This window comes from Anguilla rostrata, chromosome 5 (genome assembly GCF_018555375.3).
Source record: "Anguilla rostrata isolate EN2019 chromosome 5, ASM1855537v3, whole genome shotgun sequence".
NCBI classification, from domain to species: Eukaryota; Metazoa; Chordata; class Actinopteri; order Anguilliformes; family Anguillidae; genus Anguilla; species Anguilla rostrata.
Window position 1 is genome coordinate 946523 of NC_057937.1, and position 17020 is coordinate 963542.

At 42.7% G+C, this 17020-nt stretch overlaps 1 protein-coding gene across 3 annotated transcripts; it reads left to right on the forward strand.

The window, feature by feature from the left end:
• The first annotated feature begins 355 nt into the window (after positions 1-355).
• Positions 356-13820, forward strand: pcdh10a (protocadherin 10a). Of its 3 annotated transcripts, none has more exons than XM_064334516.1 (5): positions 356-3308; positions 4211-4269; positions 4436-4542; positions 9314-9613; positions 12615-13820. In XM_064334516.1, the coding sequence occupies exons 1-5, from the start codon at positions 807-809 to the stop codon at positions 12632-12634; spliced, it is 2988 nt and encodes a 995-aa protein (XP_064190586.1). In that variant the 5' UTR covers positions 356-806; the 3' UTR covers positions 12635-13820. The 3 variants fall into 3 exon arrangements, with proteins under 3 accessions (XP_064190586.1, XP_064190587.1, XP_064190589.1); XM_064334517.1 differs by having other exon boundaries at positions 9314-9471; XM_064334519.1 differs by having other exon boundaries at positions 356-3143.
• The last annotated feature ends 3200 nt before the right edge of the window (positions 13821-17020 follow it).

Here is a 17020-nt window from a genome sequence, read left to right on the forward strand (position 1 = left end):
AAACTTGGTGGATAAAAGCTCCTGTTTAAAGAGGCGTTTAATGTAGAATTGCAAGCCACACGCAGCCAATATCAAAATGCATTTACTGGCAGCTTCTGTTATGCATGCTTCGGTCACCCTTTCGTCTTATATTATATCGCTTTGTCCACTAGCTAATTATTTTATCAGAATTGTAAATCAATTAATTGAGCTCTGCCAGGATACTGAACTGGTCCTTTTTAGGGTCCGTGACGATCGGTAGTTGGCGTTATAACGCCCCAATCACACGTAACCTCTGAGGGTGTCTGTGGCTACGATTGGCTGGTGGGAGGACGGTGCTGCGCAAAATAAGAAAAGCTGGGCACTTGGTGTTCTGAAGTCTACCAGAGGACATCACTGGGTTTGTAGCTGGGACAGGGTAATTCAATAGAGCTAAAGTAGTAAATTGCAATTATATATAACTGTTGTTGTAAAAAAATGACTTCATTCGACATTATTTGTTAAATATAGACGTGTGCGTAGGGTGAAGAGTATTATTAGTATTTAGATGCGTTCTTTATAGCGAGGGATATGCGCGGTCGTTCGATTACCATGTTCTCTCTGACGCCAAAGCTCTCAGAACTCAGCAAACCAAAATAACGGTTGAGGATCAAATGGCTAGATTTGTCATATGGAGAGCAGAATGGTTTTCGGTTGACAAGACACAAAGGATGAGAGTTACTTATTCGGGAAGCATTACAGTTTTCGCTTTTCTACGGACAGAGGTGATGGAAAACTCCTAATCAAGTCAGAACGGAATAAAACTCAAGTGCACTTCTTATTTGGAGATGATTGTGTTATTTCTCTTGTTCTCGTGGATCGTGGATGGGGTGGTTTCCCAGCTGCACTATTCTGTTCCGGAGGAACAGGACCATGGCACGTTCGTGGGGAATATCGCAGAGGATTTGGGCTTGGACATAACAAAACTTTCGTCGCGCAGATTCCAGACTGTGCCTAGTTCGAGGAATCCGTACTTGGAGGTGAATTTGGAAAACGGGGGGCTTTATGTGAACGAGAAAATCGATCGGGAACAGATCTGCAAACAGAGTGATACTTGTCTTATGCATATGGAAGTGTTTTTGGAAAACCCACTCGAGCTTTTCCGTGTGGAAATTGAAATCATGGATATCAATGACAATCCTCCAAGCTTTCCCGAGACTGATATTACCATTGAAATTACTGAAAGTGCCACTCCTGGAACGCGCTTTCCAGTGGAGAGCGCGTTCGACCCCGACGTTGGCACCAACGCGCTCCGCACATACGAAATGACCACCAACAGTTATTTTTACCTCGATGTCCAAACGCAGGGAGATGGCACCAAATTTGCGGAGCTTGTGTTGGAAAAATCACTGGACAGAGAGCAGCAGTCGGTGCACAGGTACGTATTGACAGCAGTAGACGGTGGATTGCCCCAGAGGACTGGTACGGCGTTGCTTGTGGTGAAAGTTCTCGATTCAAACGACAACGTCCCTGCCTTTGACCAGTCGGTGTACACTGTGAATCTGCCCGAAAATTCCCCGGTGGGAACCCTGGTCATCCAGCTAAACGCCACCGACATGGACGAGGGACCGAATGGGGAAATTGTATATTCGTTCAGCAGTCACAATTCCCAGAGAGTGAGGGAACTGTTCAATATTGACGCGAGGACGGGTAGAGTTGAAGTGATTGGGGAGGTCGACTATGAGGAAAGCAACACATATCAACTCTACGTGCAAGGAAAGGATCTCGGACCTAACGCTGTTCCTGCGCACTGTAAAGTTCTGGTCAAACTGATTGACGTGAATGATAATACTCCCGAGATCATTTTCAGCACCGTAACCGAATCGGTGAGCGAGCAGGCGGCTCCGGGCACTGTAATCGCGCTGCTGAGCGTTACGGACAGGGATTCAGGAGAAAACGGACAGACTCATTGCGAAATTGTCGGAGACGTACCTTTCAAACTCAAAACGTCGTTCAAGAACTATTACACCATTGTCACAGATGGACTGTTGGACAGAGAAAATGCCGATTCATACACAATCACAGTCGTGGCAAAAGATAAGGGCATCCCGTCGCTTGCCACTAGCAAGTCTATTAAAGTGCAGTTGTCAGATGAAAACGACAATGCCCCGAGGTTCGTGCAGTCAATTTACGATGTATATGTGACAGAAAATAATGTGCCAGGCGCTTATATTTATGCGGTAAGTGCTGTAGATCCTGATATCGGACAAAATGCCCATATCTCATACTCCATATTGGAGTGCGTCATTCAGGGCATGCCTGTGTTTACCTACGTGTCAATCAACTCGGAAAACGGTTACCTTTATGCTTTGCGATCATTTGATTATGAGCAGTTGAAAGACTTCAGCTTTATGGTTCAAGCTAAGGACTCTGGTACCCCAGAGCTATCATCCAACGCTACCGTCAATGTTGTAATAGTGGACCAGAACGACAACGCTCCCTCTGTCATCGCCCCGCTTGGCAAAAACGGTACAGCAAAGGAACATTTGCCCAGATCTGCAGAACCTGGGTACCTGGTTACCCGCATTGTGGCTATGGATGTGGACGATGGTGAGAACGCTCGCCTCTCGTACAGCATACTAAGAGGGAACGAGATGGGCATGTTTCGAATGGACTGGAGGACGGGCGAATTAAGGACTGCCCGGAGGGTCTCGAGCAAAAGAGACCCGCACCACCCGTACGACTTGTTGATTGAAGTGAGGGACCACGGGCAGCCACCTCTCTCGTCCACTGCGAGCGTCATCATAGTGCTCGTTGACAGCGTCGTCGAAGGCCACAGTGGGGATCGCGGATCATCCAAAGCCAAGGAGAACTCGCTGGATTTGACTCTTATCCTTATAATCGCTCTCGGCTCCGTGTCGTTCATCTTTCTCCTGGCGATGATCGTACTGGCCGTCAGGTGTCAGAAGGACAAAAAGCTGAACATATACACCTGCCTGGCCAGCGACTGCTGCCTCTGCTGCAGCTCGTGCTGCAGCAGACAGGCGCGCGCCAGGAAGAAAAAGCTTAGCAAGTCAGATATAATGCTGGTACAAAGCACTAATGTCACGAGCACTGCCCAGGTGCCAGTTGAGGAGTCCGGGAGCTTCGGTTCCCACCATCAAAACCAGAACTATTGTTACCAGGTATGTCTCACTCCGGAATCTGCCAAAACTGACCTCATGTTCCTAAAGCCCTGTAGTCCGACTAGGAGCGCAGACACTGACCACAATCCCTGTGGCGCCATAGTGACAGGTTATACAGACCAGCAGCCTGACATCATATCTAACGGCAGCATTTTATCCAACGAGGTAAGAATTCTTACGTATGAATATTTAGCTGTTCTGTTACAGTCATTATTTGACATAAATACAGACTTGTAGCATACATGTAAAAATATATCCTATGTGTATTGAATGTGTGACGGTATGATATATCCTACCTACAAGTAGCTTTTATGCGTAAGTAGCATATGAATAAAGCTTTTTCTTAAAAAAAAAAAAAAAAAAAAAAAACAGATGATACTGTATTGAAGAATTTATTTGAGAAAATAGCCGTACTTTTTATTTTGCGGTTAAAATAGGATTTTCGGATCTTTAGACACACAATATCCAAGAATATAACATAATACAAGATTATTTTACTTGTTCTATATAAAATTATTATTTATTTGTATGGGTTTCTGTGTGTATGTGCGTGTGCGTGTGTGTGAGAGTAAGTGTGTGTGTGTGTGTTGGGGGCGGGGGTGGGGTGGGGGGGGGGGGGGGGTTGTCATATGTGGGATGTTTTCGTGATTCTTTGCATGTTTCAAAGCGAGCAATCACTTAAATAAATTGGAATATATATTTAAAAGGCTGATGTATTTTTGAGGGAATGTCGCCCTTCTGAGTGTGAATTCAGTACGCTTTGCACGGTCCAGCAGAGTAGCATTAGAACAAAGATTTATCTGTACCAGTGCTGTTTGCCTGGATCATGTGAGATTAGTCCTCTTTAACCGTACTGTTTATTTGGTTTCCAAAAAAGCGACAAAGTATACGCTATTGCATTATGAAATCACAAGCATTATTAGTATATTTGCATGTCATGCATTTGTATTTACATTCATAAACTACCTCTTTTTTGTGTTTTCCCACGTCACCGTTTAAGCAGTAGTGTTTTACTGAAATCGCGATAGAACTGTTTTCCTTTTCCTAATAAGGTTTGTTTCTTTTAGACAAAACACCAGCGAGCAGAACTCAGTTACCTGGTTGATAGACCGAGACGCGTTAACAGGTAATGGAAGGAAACTTCTCTTTTGTTTATTTTGGGCCGCAATACTGCAGTCAAATCCAAAGTACAAGCATATGAACTAAACGCATTTATGTTGAGTTTGCTTAAAGACACCTCCATTATTTATTTATTTATTTATTTATTTAATTATTTATTTCTTCCTTCTCAGCTCTGCTTTCCAGGAAGCGGATATTGTGAGTTCTAAAGACAGCGGGCATGGCGACAGTGAACAGGGAGACAGTGACCACGACGCCACCAATCGAGGGCATTCGACGGGTGAGTGCCAACTGATCCGATTCACTGGCTGCGCTGTTTGTCTTTCCGTTCAGGGATGAAGGGACGATAGTTCACCGTGGATTTTGTGGTCAGGCGAGTCGCCCCAAGCGATTACTTCACAACGTTTGCCCTTTGGACGCAGAAGAGTGCCCGTCGTACTGTTCCCCGCTTTCGCCGGCATGGGGTGCTGAAAGGATAGCGATGTTCTGCGCGCGAGATCATCGCGTCGCAAACAAGTAAAATGAATGAAAAATGGCAGGTTCAACCCATGCGATGATTCGCAACTAAATGCACCTGGGGCAAACTTTTTGTTCATTTGTCATGCATGCATGATGAATAGTGGGAGAGTTAATTTCATATTTTTCCACAATAATAATAATAATAATAATAAAACGACAGCAAGAAGCTTAGGCTGATGCATGTTTAGATGCGTGACTTTTATTGGACTAAGCTAGTTATATGCAGGAAAACACGTTTCGCTCTATTAACACCCGTAGACGGCGCGACTAATTTAATGCCGCTGTTTATAAATACAGAGCCGTAATGAGGTCTGCCGACTAGCCATTAGCCTTGCACTATCTGAAGGACGTGACGGCATTGGCTGTGCACTGAGTGGGGATACGTTAAAGTAGAAAGTGTATACATAAACACAGATGCACGCATCATCCTCCGTTCAACGCATTAATAAGTCATATTTCCTTCTGCACTGCACTTCCTTCTATTGTCTGTTCAAGTGAAGTTTTCTTGAAAAAAAAAGATATTGCAGAAAGAACATTGCATACCTACACACCCCACCTACTCACCCACACACCCACAGAATAAATATTCAGTCTATTCATATATTGAATATTAGTCTATTCATATATCAGGTCTCCTGTGATGATTAATTCTATTAATCAATTTAAGCTTTCTCAGAAACACAACACTTTAGCTTATTTAAAAAAAAATATATGTACAACATATTTGACTGTGAATATGTTCCTCTTTTACACCCCCCATCCCCGCCCCCCCCCCACACACACACACACATGCACACACACACACACACGCTTTTTTCCATTAACATGTCAAATGATGCCATTTTACTTGCTTTTCTACCTCAGCCAAATAAAGATGCAAGCCGTGTTTACATGGCTTGGCTGAGATTACACACGGGGTGTTGTATGCCAATAAATTATAACTCGTTTAGATAGGGAATGGCACCTGCTCTATATCAACAGTATGGCCCTTGATTCTGTCATGTTTGGATGCTGGAGAAAAGCAAGCAGCAGGGTTCTGCGAAGCAGTGCTACTGCAGGGTGCAGTAATCCCTCATCCTGCCTGCTCTGCACGTTAGCACTCTGAAACAGCTCACTGATCAGTAATTCATTTTCAGACCTTTGCATACCAATTATCAAATGAAGGTTATTATTGTGACCTGACGGTGTGACACTTGGTTTTAGTTCCAAAAATAAAATAAAGATGCAGTCCCAGGGGGATGGGCCCATCCCTGCCAGCCCACCAGCTACACACACATTCTCACACTGTCACACACACACATTCACACACTCTCTCTCTATCTCTCTCTCTCTCTCACACACACACACATACACACACGCTCACATAGACACACACACACCCACACACACCTCTACGTCCATTCCACCGTGTAGTGCTGCATTGACATCAGCTAAGAGCAGCAAAGTGCTCACATTGTCCCTGCAGATTCAGCTGAAACTGAATTTTACCTCAACATTCCAACAGGATGATTGTTGAAAGCCGCCTAAAATAGTAAAGACTGAAAATGTCAAGTCTGCCTCAAAAATCTGATCTGCAGCAAAAATGAAGGACAAATAATACGAAGGTGATACTGGAGTCACTCAGAGTCTTAGTCAGAGGCGCTTGGCTTTCGAGATCCTGCTCCTTCAGCTCGGATGTTATGCAGGTTTCAGGGTTCTTGGGTGGCGGTGCCGTTTCCTACTTGCTGACTCTGCTTAGGAATGATGAATTGCACACGGTTCTGTCTGAGAATGTGCTGCTTTATAGCAATATAATTCCAAAAAAAATAGTCTTTCTAGTATAACACATGTGAATTTAACGTTTTACGTCTTCACAAATGAGCTAAATTGAAGTGCAGTTGAGTGATTTGGAGGTGGACTTCTGCACAGCGTGTGAGAGACTGCAGCTGAGCGGCGACTTCCTGCATGGAAGGCCAAAGCTCTGTACTGCTCTCTGTCCCACTTGTGCCGCAGTGTGACTGGCGATGCGTTTCTCCAGCAACGTGTTGCTCTGATACGTCGATGTGAGGCGATGGCTTTGACCCAGAGTGTGATGCTGTCGGTAGTAATACACTGCTGGAGCCATCACACTGCTCTGTGGGTGTTAGTCAGTGTCACACTGTACTGCTGGAGGCCAGAGGCACTCGAGTGTGAGGCAGGACCTCACAAAGAACACCCGGTCTGGGAAAATGGCCTTCTAAACCACCCCTGCTCTGACCATGGGAGAAAAACACATAGAGCACATACGTTACAGTACATAAGCACTGTGTGTGTGTGTGTGTGTGTGTGTGTGTGTGTGTGTGTGTGTGTGTGTGTGTGTGTGTGAGTGCGTGTGAGTGTGTGTGTGTGTGTGTGTCAGTGTGTGTGTGTGTTTGTGTGTGTGTGTGTGTGTGTGTGTGTATGTGTGTGCGTGTGTGCATGTGTGGTGTGTGGTTGTGTATGTGTGTGTGTGCATGTGTGCGTGTGTGCACGTGTGTGGGTGTGTGTGTGTGTGTGTGTGTGAGTGTGTGTGTGTGTGTGTGTGTGTGTAGTGTGTGTGTGTTGTGTGTGATGTGTGTGAGTGTGTGTATGTGTTGTGTGAGTTTGTGTGTGTGTGTGTGTGTGTGTGCGCACGTGTGTGATGGTGTGTGTGTGTGTGTGTGTGCATGTGTGTGTGTATGTGTGTATATATGCGTGTCTAATACACAGACTGTTGAAAAGGCAATTAGATAATGTAAAACAGAGAGGTGACACACATCATGCATTAATCGCACACACATCATAAAAAGGTTTAACTAGATAACTACACAGCACACAGAAAAGTAATTACACAGATTTTGTTTTAAATTAAGAGGCTGGCAATTTAAGTTGATTAGTTTGTAAGATAAGACCTTGGGCATTCCCAGGCAGCTGTACTCCCAGAAAACATCTTTAAAAAGTCACATTACAGTCTATTAGCAGTCTATTGATTTATACCCTTTGAAGAGTAGGGTTTTTATGCTTTCTTTAAAAAAAAAAAGATTCTAAGCCAGTAATTTCTAAACCAACATTCTCATCCAGGGAATTGAAAGTTCTAAGCCGTACCACTCAATTTCTTTCAATTACCAGGCACGATCCTTACATCAGCATTGGAATGTTCAGTTAAGAACATTCCATCCCATATCTGTGATCACACTCCTCAAAGGGTTAAATATGAATGTGTAAACTGAGGTTTGAAATAAAAAGAAAAGCATTTTCACGTGCAAAACATTCTGCCCTGTAAGCATTGGTGGGGAAAGCAGTTTAGCTGCATTACAGTACATACACAGTCTGGTGTTAATTGCGTGTTCAAGTCATTGGAAATGCATCATTCAAAATGATAGCAGTGCTACAGTTGTCCATTGCTAATACTTGTGCTTTTGTCATTGAATTTTTGTGATTGCGTATTTATTCTGATCTAAATACTATTTTGTATAGGTGTTAAGGACGCCTGAACAGCGACAGCAGAGGCTAAAATAAATACATTTTATGAAGGTAGAAACGGGCGAATATCAGACAATAACTGATCTGTGTTTACTGTCTGTATACCTTATATCAGACCATTCTGCCTGTCTGATCATTAATTTGCACACATCAAGATACAATCAGTTTAAGATTTGTAACCAGAAAGATACCACTGTTTTGTGTGACATGATGCTTAAATGGTAGACATGTGACATAGTGCTATAGTTGTGGTGGCATTCTCATTAGGACATATTTTCAAATCATTTGTTGAATACATTAAATACATTTTGGGAGCGATTTAGAGGTGAAGTGGAGAGCAAGAGAGAGAGCGAGAGGGAGAGACAGAGAGAGAGAGAGAGATAGAGAGAGGGGGAGAGAGAAAAAGAGAGAGAGAGGGAGTGACCTTTAATCCTTTTCATCTGAGGAGTTCCGAGGAGTGCCGGTGCAGGTTCTATCGGCGGGGCAGATTGGTCTAACAAGCCCCTTTGATCTCGAGCAGCGAGGCTCCAGGCGGGAGGAATTAGAGATTTGAGACATGCCTCCACATTGCTTTCCTTATGTCTTCACTGCTGCTTTGATCAGGAAGCTTCAGCGTTCTCCATTTCTGTCCCCGCGTCTGAAACTCCAAACTCAATCTGCCAGTGATTAGAGGTGCTGGAGGGCTTCATTATACCAATGCCTGGGAATTTCCATCATTCCGCGGCAAGTAATTAACTCAAACAGTAAGCAATTATTCGCCGGGTTTACAATTGTGCTGCGTTTCAAACAATTACTGCGTCCCGCTGCACAGACCGCAGTGCGCTACAGTGACTTCAGCAGCGCTACTGAGAGGGGGAAGCAAAGAGGAATGCCAGTGGAGGTGTGTTGGTAGTAGAAGAAAAAAAAACGTTCATTCCCAAAAGCGCGAAGCGTGTGGAACACTTTCAATGCCATGCGTCCACACGCGCCTCTCCCGCTGCCAAGCGTCTTCCAGGAAGCGTGCTGATTGGCTCATACACGCCCCCTCCTCTCATTCATGTGCTCAGTAGGGTTTTTTGTGAACTCTGTTTCAGGTGCAGACCTTTTCTCAAACTGCACGGAGGAGTGCAAAGCTCTGGGGCACTCCGATCGGTGTTGGATGCCCACCTTCGTGCCCTCGGACGCCCGGCAAGCTGCAGATTACCGTAGCAACCTGCACGTGCCCGGGATGGACTCGGTGCCCGACACTGAGGTATTTGAGAGCGAGGAGCAAACGGGCGATAGATCATTCTCCACCTTTGGCAAAGAGAAGTCACATCACGGCACCCTAGAGAGGAAAGAGTTTGATGCGCTTCTGTCTGGCTCACGTGCGCCTTACAAACCACCCTATTTGTGTGAGTATTTAGCAAATGATCATCACCCGATTGAATGCCACTAAAATCAGACAATGGCAGACAGTGGCATTAAATTCTTTTCGCTATATTCACTATTTTTCACTTAGTTTCTAAAATGAATTCTGGGTGTGTGTATATATATATGTAGTGAGCCCTATATAATGTTTGGGTCGAAGGATATTTTTTCTTGATTCGGCTCTGTACACTACAATTTTAGATTTGTAATCGAATAATTCACATGTGATTTAAGTACAATTTCTCAGCATTTATTAAAGGGTATTTAAGGGTATTTTAATACCTTGTATTTTAATACCTTGTTTCACCATTCAGAAAGTATTTTATACATAACCCCCTCCCCATTTCAAGGTACAATAATGTTTGGGACAAATAGCTTGACAGGTGTTTCTGATTAGTCAGGTTGCTTTCTTAGTGCGGTTATGGGAGAGCTTTCAGTATCTAGTCTAGAGTCTAGACTTTTCATTACCTTTGGAGTCAATTATTTGTGTTTGTCAATATGAAGAACCGAGTTTTGCCAATGAAAGTCAAGGAAGCCATTATGAGGCTGAAAAATAAGATGAAAAAAAAAACTGTCAGAGACATAGGCCAAACCTTAGGCTGTTTTGAGGACTGTTATGAAGAAAGAGAGCACTGGCGAGCTCAGTAATTGCGAAGGGCCTGGTAGATGATTCTCACCATAATGAAGAAAACCCCCAAACACCCGTCTGGCAGATCAGAAACACTCTTCAGGCGGCAGGCATGGTTGTGTCAGTGACCACTGTCTGCAGAAGACTTCACAAACTGAACTACAGAGGTTACACCCGTTAGCCCCAAAAACAGGATGACCAGGTTATAGAAGTGCCTAAAAGAGCCTGCAGAGTTCTGGACAGGTCACTTGGACAAATGGGACCAAGATTCAGAGTGATGGCACATGCAAAGTATGGAGGCCGAAAGGAACTGCCCAAGATCCAGTGCACTCCCCTCATATGTGAGACATGGGGGTGGGGGTGTTATGGTTTTGGTGTTTATGGCTGCCACAGGCACTGGCTCACTTGTCTTCATCGATGATGTAACTGTTGATAGCAGCAGGAGAATGAATTATGAAATGTACAGACGCATCCAATCTGCTCAGGTTCAACCAAATGCCTCCAAACTCTTCATCCTACAGCAAAGCATCCTATGTTTGATCCCAAACATACTACTAAAGCAACAAAGGAGTTTCTCAAAATCAAAAACGGGAAAACTCTTGACTGGCTAAATCATTCACCCAGTCTGAATCCAATTGAACATGCATTGCATATTCTGAAGAAAAACTAGCCCCCAAAACAAGCAGGAGCTGTATATGACTGAATTTGGCTGAAGTACAGGCAGTACAGGCCTGGCAGAGCATCACCAGAGAAGATACTCTGCCCCTGGTGTATATGGGTCTCAGACTTCTAGCAGTCATTGCATGCAAAGGATATTCCACAAAGTATTAAACATGATGAATCTCATGTACATAACATTAATATGTCCCAAACATTATGGTATTCTGAAATGGGGGGGGGGGGGGGGGGTATATATGTATAAAAAATTTAATCCATTTTTACATTACATTTTTACATTTTTGAAACCAAAGTGTATGAGAGCACCCTTAAATAAAAGCTGAGAATGTGCATTTTAACCACATGTGAATTGCTTGATAACAAATCTAAAATAGTGGCAAAAAAAATGTGGTGTCCCAAACATTTTGGAGCTGACTGTATATACAGTATATACACACTTGTTGTATCCATCTTTCTCCTCACCATTCTTCCAATTGTCCATGCTGTCTGTTGCTCCATTCTGTCATTTGGAATGTTTTATCATGGCAATATATTTAAATTGGCTGTAACGTATCTAATAAAGATTAGATTGTTGCGGTTAACCCAATAAGTCTGTTGTGACTTGTCAATGAAATGGTTCATTACAGTTTGTTTTGCTGTCTGCAGTGGCCTTTATAACACAGATCACTGAGGTAGAAACACAGTGCCACGCGCATCCTGATTTTTAATATTTCAGCCTTCATTCTGTCCCTGCCTGACACTCGTTGTAGTCTGTTTGTCTCCATAGAACAGCATCAAATCGTATTTATTTATTTATTTATTTATTTATTGTCATACGTAATCTTCTCCTCATTTTAGCTGGCTGCAAAAGATTTTTGCCTAGGGTCCATATGATTTAAAAAAAGGAACATTTGAAACATTTTCTCAAAACCTTTGCTTAAAGATGAGGACAGTGTGCATTGCAGTTTGAGTTATTGTTTGATTTTTTAAAGGCTGAAGCTCGTAGACTGATTTCATTTATTCATCGGCAGTGATTGTATTAATAAGCCGGGTTTTTAAATTAACCAGTAAATCCCACCAAATTATCAGTTGAAACAGTTGGAATGTTCAAAAAAACAAAAATGTTGGAAGGGCTAAGTATATTATACAAAGTATAGTTTGGAAATGGTGCTCACAAATTATTAAAATATGACTACTAGGCATTTGTATCTTGTAATACTTATAATACTCTCTGAAAGGAGGAAAGCTGAGGATTATTTTATCAATGGGAAACTGTTCACTGCTATTTCTAGAACACCCATACCATTAACTAACACTCGGCTGGCGTGTTGACCTGCTGGATGTTGTGCAGTGAACGAACAGGGTCGAACAATTCAGACGCGAAGAAAATTTTTTTCCAGAATTTTCCAGTTACGTACAGCCAAGTTAAAGTTGCCCGGCAGTAATGGTCTTAATAAATTAAGCACGCTATGTCCATGCTGCAGTAATTACATTCCTCAGAGGCAATAATCATAGATTTTCTGCATGATATTTAATAACGTGCGTTTCTTTTGACTCAGTGTGTACGTGTAATTGAGTAGATGACTTGTTAATGTGGATGCTTGTGATACATGCATGCACCTGCAGCTTCTGTCTCTCTGTGGGGGGGGCTGTGTTGACGGCCGGCCCGGTTTCACCGCTATGTCCCTTTTGCTTTTCAGCACGGAAAAGGATTTGCTAGCTCGTTCCGCGTGGACGTACCGGAAACGGCGTGACTTTGCACAAAACCTGACTGACAAAAAGCATCAACACAACCCCCTCCCCCCCAACAACACGGCCCCACCCCTCAACCAACCCCCCGCCCCGTCCCCTTCGCCCCCCCCCCTGCCCCACCCCCCCCAGCGGTATTATCTTAGTGATCCCTCCGTACAGTCCCATGCTACCACAGGCGCTCCACCTGGGGGGGGGGGGGGGGCAGGGTGGGGGGCAGGAGGAAGAAAAGGCTGACTTTGAGGACCTTACTGCTCTCAGCGGGACTGAGAATGAGCCGAAACCTAAAAATGAAGGGGGGGGGGGGGGATACAACAACAAAAAAGGAAAAGAACTTTGGGGGGACAAAATCACGCCTCTCTGATTTTTTTGTGTGCCTGTTTACAGCACTCTGTATATCTCCAAACAATGTCACTGAGCCCTTTATCTGTTTATACTCACACCAAGAAGCCAATTGTACAGGAAAAGTAAAAAAAAAAAAAAAAAAAAGAAATTGTGCATTATTAATGCAATATCTCGGTTTTAGCCTTGACTGTTTTCTATTATTTTATTTTTGTGTGGTCAGGTGTTCCCCGAATCTATTCTGACTTTATAACTAAAAGTGTGATCATGCTTTTTTTCACAGCATTGGCCTAATCAGAGACATTCTGTGGTTTTTATCATGTGTGCGAAGTGTTTACTGTACTATTTTAAAGCTTCTAACTGAATATAAATCTATATATAAATATAAACATATAAATATACTTTTCTGAAAGTGTGGTATCCATTGGTTAGTTTCTTATCTACAGTCTAAGTTCATAAACTGACATTCAGTCCTTCGAATGGCTTGTAACATTACTGGAGGTGTCAAATGAAAGGCCTTGTTTCCTCTCTGAACGGGGTGTTTTGTTTTGTTTTATTCCGTTTTTTTCCTTCTTTTTTTACTTTTTTCTTTTTCACTTTTGGATATTGAAATTTATGTCTATAAATGAAAGGAAGTAATACTTTAGATTTGAAATAATGGTAATATTGTGTTATTGTAAAAAGAAAAAAAAAATTGGCAACAAAAACATACGCTAAATATCAAAGGTATCCATACACTTCAGCAAACACACACACTCAGACACACACATGCACAAATGTGAAGAGGTAATTAATAAACTGTTACATGCATAGAACGTTGGTACGTGTGCATTGCTGTCATTGTTTTATTGTATTCTTTCTACAGTTTATATTTTACATATCTATTGCAGCTCCTACTACTATGAACTCACATCTTTCAAGTCTGTTTGTGCATTTTGTTTTCTTTACATTTCAAATCTATGCTCTAGAAATTTAATCTAGGGTTCCACTGCAAAATTATCAATTAATGCCGTCCACTATTCGTACTGATTCCATAACACCAATCGTAGCATAAAATTGGCTGAAGTGACTACAATAGTCCTGGAAGAAAGTCCTGGATGTCACTGTGAAAAGTGACCGTACTAGAAGCATTGAAATGAATGATTGTGGCCCAGATCTTTCTAAATTTGAACACAGAACTGTTAGTTATTAGCAAATCATAAAGCATGCACTGCAGAAAATGATAGACAGTGATGACACGTCAGTTTCAACGCAAAACCACTTCAATCAGGGTGGGGGTGGGAGGGACATTATTTATTTATTTATGTTTTTTTTTTGTTTTTTTTAAAGAAGTTGAATATGTTCTCTCTTTTTCAGTCAGTAACGTTCACACCAGCACTGAATGGCACCACAGCTCTGTGATTGGCCTGCATGGCACTGCAGCTCTGTGATTGGCCTGAATGGCACTGCAGCTCTGTGATTGGCCTGAATGGCACTGCAGCTCTGTGATTGGCTGAATGGCACTGCAGCTCTGTGACTGGCCTGAATGGGCACTGCAGCTCTGTGATTGGCCTGAATGGCACTGCAGCTCTGTGACTGGCCTGAATGGGCACTGCAGCTCTGTGACTGGCCTGCATGGGCACTGCAGCTCTGTGATTGGCCTGAATGGGCACTGCAGCTCTGTGACTGGCACTGCAGCTCTGTGATTGGCCTGAATGGGCACTGCAGCTCTGTGATTGGCCTGAATGGGCACTGCAGCTCTGTGATTGGCCTGTCGTCACCACTCTCGGGCTTTTAAGATTATCTGTGTAGTGCTGAACAGTTGCAGAGCCATAAATAAACACAAGCTGTGATCTCCAAAATATCACAGGTCCTCTCTCTCTCATACTCTCTCTCTCTCTTTCTATCTATCTGTCTCTCTCTCTCTCTGTCTCTGTATCTCTCTCTCATACTCTCTCTCTCTCTCTCTGTCTCTGTCTCTCTCTCTCTGTCTCTCTCTCTCTGTCTCTGTATCTCTCTCTCTCTCTCTCTCTCTGTATCTCTCTCTCTCTCTGATTAATCCTAGCCGCGGTTCTGCGGTGATTTGGCTATGTACGCCACACTGAGGGAGAGGTTCCAAGCGTTTGTTTCCGTTTCCGTTGCTCGTCTCCACATATAGCAGGAGCTCAGCGGGCGGTCAGGGAGAGGGAAAAAAACCTGAGATGACAGCAGCATCAATCTAGCAGATTAGTTATCCATTTGCCTTTGCCTGACTGGAGAATGGGGGCTGATGGCACTGATCACAAGGCCTTTTCGCTGGATGGTTCAATGCGGTGCTCCACAGGGCTGTTGTAGCTCACTCAGGCCTGGTCGTTTCTGTGCTTCCATATGCTCACAGATGGGAGAATGCTATACAGTCTGAAGGGAAAATAATGCATCATGTGACCAACTGAGCATGGAAATCGAAATAAGCAAAAAATTAAAACTATGCATGTGTACATGCATGGGTGCGCAGACGCAGACACACACACACACACACACACACAAAGATCCTCGTCTGCTGTGTCACTGCGATTCTAAATGTAACTTGTATAAAGATATCAAACTTTAAAAAATTTAAATTCATGCTAAATACAGGCTTATCATGTAAAAGTATTCAGCTTGGTACAAATTTGACAAAAAAGTGTAAATGTTCTTGTTGTCAGTAGTAAGAGAACATTTTCCTAAAATCATTTTGGGTCACAGAGGACAGTTTTAAAATGTCAATCACTCCCTCGGCGTGCTTGAAACCCATGGACGAGATAAATGCAATTACTGAGTTTTGAACACCGTGATGGAAGATAATGACTACAAGCCCAATCAAACTTGCCAGAAGCAGAAGCTTACAGGTACACGGAAATGAGACGTGATGTGAAGTGTTATAATTCATGTGAAACTGAAGAACTGTAGAGTTTTGCTGAGAGATAACCAGATGATAATATTTTATTAAAGTGAAACTAATACTTGGTTTACTGATGAGGCTTCATGATGCTTGCAATGTTAGAACAACAGATCAGATTAAATTGCTGTTAAATATAAAAGACACAAAATACCACACAGTATTACATATTTACTCACACTGCAAATTTAAAATAATTAAAAGTAAAGGGTTTTTTGTGATAGTTTCTAAAATCAGCCATAGAATGCCATTGTGTGTCCTGTTGAGTCAACACTGGATTCTGATTGGTTGACAGTGTTTTGTATACTGTATGACAGTGAAACTGTCTGTGTTAGTTTATTCAAACCATACTGTTTGGTATCTAGCTGTGTGTGTGTGCGTGCGTGTGTGTACTGTAGCTGTGCATATGGCTGTTCCTTATAGGAGAGTCATGTAAAAATAACCATAGGGGAGGGCATGAAATTTTTATTTTATTTTTTCCCCACTGGGTCAGATTTGCTAAATGATTTTGGGTGTCAGTGGGTGGTGTTCGGAAACTGAAAATATTATACCTGTCTAAGAGATTGAATAAGGCAGTTTGGGCACTGTTGAGGTACAGGTAGGGATGTTCAAGAAAGAACTGTTGGTTCTTCACTACCCATGGACATGGATCTCATCTCAACTTCTTCATTTCAGCAAACAGGTCATGCCGATATTTGGTTACTTGTTACTTGCTTTAGTCAGCATAATTCACCATTACAAAGAACCTGGTCTTTTAAAATTTTCATTTAAACAACTTTATAAAGTGACGATTGCTTTTTCAATATGTGGAAAGTAATTCGGCGAGGCACCAAAATACAGAAAATAGTCCCCATCAAAATGAACAATTTGCTCCGTTTTGAAGTGAATTTGGTTAAAAAAAAAAGAAAAGAAAAAAGTACACAGGCCATATATTTTGTGACAATAGGTTGCATTTTCTGAAAATGAAAATATGTCTTTCTGAGCTGTATTTAATGGCTTCAGCACACAACTGAAATTAATGCTGTTCCAGGTTGAACCTCCAGTAAATGGGGTAGCAAAATGTCAGAAAGCGCCCAAAGTTGGACGGAAAGATTTTTGGTTTTGGTATTTTCACAGGAT

Bases quoted from the DNA above. Each gene is read 5' to 3' on its own strand.
- pcdh10a (XM_064334516.1), top strand. From the start codon at position 807: ATGATTGTGTTATTTCTCTTGTTCTCGTGGATCGTGGATGGGGTGGTT. The intron at 4,270-4,435 runs GTAATGGAAGGA...CTTCCTTCTCAG, and splicing joins AGACCGAGACGCGTTAACAG to CTCTGCTTTCCAGGAAGCGG. The intron at 9,614-12,614 runs GTGAGTATTTAG...TTTGCTTTTCAG, and splicing joins TTACAAACCACCCTATTTGT to CACGGAAAAGGATTTGCTAG.